We start from the raw sequence: 3,374 nt of genomic DNA, 5'->3' as shown, positions 1-3,374 counted from the left end.
GTGTGTGTGTGTGTGTGTGTGTGTGTACTACACTTGCACACGATACAAAAGGAGAACTTGACACGTAGAAGGTGTCATCCTTATATGAGACAGACATTTTTCTTCTTCTGAAAGGCCTTGCTCCATTAAATGATGACAGGGGGCTCTTGTGGCCTAGAGGTTAAGGTGTTTGCCTCTCATTCAAAGGTCCCGCTTTCGAATCCGGGTAGCGACCGAAAAATTTACTTCTCTAAAATTGTCTCCTTTCACCTCCTTTCCTGCTCTCTAGAAATATTCTGTCGTCTGCTTTAGTCTCCTCTTTCTGCCCCCACCCCCTCACCTCCTTTACCATGTCCTCTGGGCTCCTGACTCTTTCTGCAGCCTTTCTACTGCTACGCCTTGGCTCCTTACTTCTGTCTTTCTGCCACACCCCTGATCTTCTGGTAGGAGAGATGTACACCTAGTCTTCTTGGACAAGGGCGAAAAATCTCGGGGGCCCGTGTGCAAGTTGCGCCCGCTAAAGATCCCTTGAGTAGGCTTCGGCCGCGATCTGGGCAAAATTAAAAATTTCCTACCAACTGAGAATATTAGGTGTGTCCCGCGTTTTTCAAAATAGCGAAGATGTCACAACTTCATAGAGGATGTCGGGGGAGGGGAGAGGCCCTCACTCCGTCGCCGACTTTCCTCTCCCCTTGCTCTCCCCAAAGGGGGAGTGGACAAGCTTGGGGCTAGCTCCAGACAGGTGACTTTTCTCTGTCTACACCTATAGAATAACAGTAAAAAGGCTGCAGAAAGAGTCAGAAGCCCGGAGGAGGGGGCAAAGGAGGTGAGGGAGTGGGGGCAGAAAGAGGAGACAAAAGCAGACAACAGAACATTGCTAGAGAGCAGGAAAAGAGGTGAAAGGAGACAATTTCGGAGAAGCAAAAGTTCCGTCGCTATCTGAATTTAACTCGGAGAGGCGACCGTCGGTGGTTCGAACCGCAGGCCCGACGTTGTGTCCTTGAGAAACTCAATTTACACGAATTTTCCTCACTTCACCCAGTTGGGAATGGGTACCCGGCAATAGACAGCGAAAGATCTCGTCAGTATGTTAGTTTTTTTTAGCGCCTATAAATGGCCACGTGTACTATATTATGCTTCCCAGGAAGTTGGGGCTGTTTTGAAAGCTCTCAGGTCTGCTGGAGTAATAGTATAGATTGTGAAGCGTGTACAGCTTGCTGTTGAGCGGGGATATGCGCTGTACAATAAATGCCAATTTTCATAATATGTTATTATTAAGTATAGTTCCTACAACTTTGCTGTTTACTAGTCGTCTATGGATTCTGTGTAGGATTCCTATGATAAACATAATTTGTATGACCATTACTGTTCCGATTTTACTATCGTCAAATAGATGGCATCAATAATTAATCTGATTTTGAGTTTGGCTGTAAATAAGAGATACCGACTTCTAAAATGACCTAAATTGTTTCGATGAGGGCGTACAAATACCAACATAAAAATACAATATAAGGCTTCATATAAAAAGGTGGTCTTCTTTCCTTTTTAGGACTGTTGTCTATGGGCGCAGACGTCGACCAACAGGACGTCCAGGGGGTGACGCCTCTAGGTGCATGCTGTTGGGACGATTTCCATGAGACTTCGAAAGAGCTGATTCGTTATAAAGCCAAAATGAACACCCCGGATGTTAATGGAGGAACTCCACTTTTTCGTGCATGTGCTTACGTCAGCGTCAACTGTGTGCGAGTGCTCACTGAGAACGGCTGTGACGTGAACATCGCCAGCAAAAGATTTGGACTGACACCATTAATGGTAGCTCTGCCGTCTTTACGCTGCAGTCATGTGTGTAAGAAAAAGAAAATCTCCGACACGTTAGAGATCTGCCAGATGTTGATCAAGGCTGGCTGTGACGTGGACGCTCAAGACTTCAGAGGACGCACGGCTTTGCACCATGTTGTGGACAACAGAGATGTTTTTGGGCTTTGTTTACTAGCAGAAAACGGATGCAATTTGGAAGTCTGTGACGAAAAATGTCGAACACCATTTCAGAAAGCTCTCTTTGACGATAGGCCAGCTTACGAGGCTGCCAGATTTCTTGTGTACTACGGTGCAAACTGTCGAGAGGAGATCGAGGTTCATTGTAACGGTAAAACGGAAGTGAAGTCTCCTCTGGCGTGGGCGATGGAGACTATACTGCAGGCAGACCACCGCTACCAAATCTATGAGCGACATTTGCTGCTGAGAGTTTTGAGGAAAGCAACCTACCCATACAGTGGTGGTCTTTCATCAACAAGTCTGAGTTTACCTAAAATGTTCGAAAGCCTTGACTTTGTTCATCTATATATGGCATTCGATAATGAAACTGTGGATTGGATGCACTCATCAGTAGCTGCTTCCCTTCAGTTCCAGGCACAGCTGAAACTTCGAGAAATGTTAGGAGTAAGAAACACCCTAAGTAGGATTGACTCATTGCCTGTTGGGAAATATTTAAAGAGACACCTTATGCTTGGTCTTGAGGAAGAGCTGCCGTTATCAAGAAGCTGCATGGTGCATGTGTACATTAGGGACAGAGAGAACAGAAAGCTGGAAGTCATGGTGGAAAATGGTGCTTATGTCAACATCATGGTAGGTGGGTTCACCCCTCTGGGTACAGCCATCAGAGAAAAGAACTTGGAAGCCTTTAGGATACTGGTCTCAAAGTCCAAAGTCGCCTCCATTTGTCAAAACCCGGTCAGTGTAGAAGGTGACACGCCCCTCCACGCCGCTGCCTCATTTGGTTTCATCGACGTTATCGGCGATATCATCCAAGCAGGCGGTTCTGTTAAAGCGCTCAATAAGTTAAGGTACACTCCTCTGCACTGCGCTGTGATAGCCGGCCATTTTGAAGTAGCCTCGCTTTTGATCAGACGTGGCGCTGAGGTCAAAGGTCAGGAGACGCTGGGCTATCCATTGCTCCACCTGGCAGCTGGGAGCCGCAACACTGAGGTAGTGGAGATGATGCTGGAGAGAGGGGTGGAAGCTAATCTCAGGGATCATCAAGGGAACACACCGCTGCACATAGTGGCCAGCCAAGTAAGGATCCTTTAGCAGTAACTTTATTGCAGACAGACAAAAATCGCAAAGACACATGGTACACCCATAAGACCTATCGAATACACAATAAACACACACAAACACAAACACACACACATACACACACACACACACACACAAACATACACATACGCATACACCCATACAGCACACACATGCAACACGCACAAAAACACACATATACACATGCATTCATGCATACACGCACACGCACTTATACAAACACTCTCTTTTCTTCTCTGTCTTTTTGTCTATCTGTCTGTCTGTCTGTCTGTCTGTCTGTCTGTCTGTCTGTCTGTCTG

General features: G+C 46.4%; 1 protein-coding gene across 1 annotated transcript in view; it reads left to right on the top strand.

Moving 5' to 3' along the window:
• LOC101855888 overlaps positions 1–3,374 on the top strand; it is a 41,432-nt gene that overhangs the window by 36,469 nt on the left and 1,589 nt on the right. The window contains exon 12 of the mRNA XM_013085689.2: positions 1,508–3,051. Within this exon, the coding sequence (XP_012941143.2) occupies positions 1,508–3,051 (1,544 nt within the window). The remainder of the gene's footprint in view (positions 1–1,507; positions 3,052–3,374) is intronic.

The sequence above is a fragment of the Aplysia californica genome, unplaced genomic scaffold (assembly GCF_000002075.1).
Source record: "Aplysia californica isolate F4 #8 unplaced genomic scaffold, AplCal3.0 scaffold00398, whole genome shotgun sequence".
Taxonomy (NCBI): domain Eukaryota; kingdom Metazoa; phylum Mollusca; class Gastropoda; order Aplysiida; family Aplysiidae; genus Aplysia; species Aplysia californica.
Note: the sequence above shows the minus strand (reverse complement) of the source record. Positions and strands in the feature narration are given on the sequence as shown.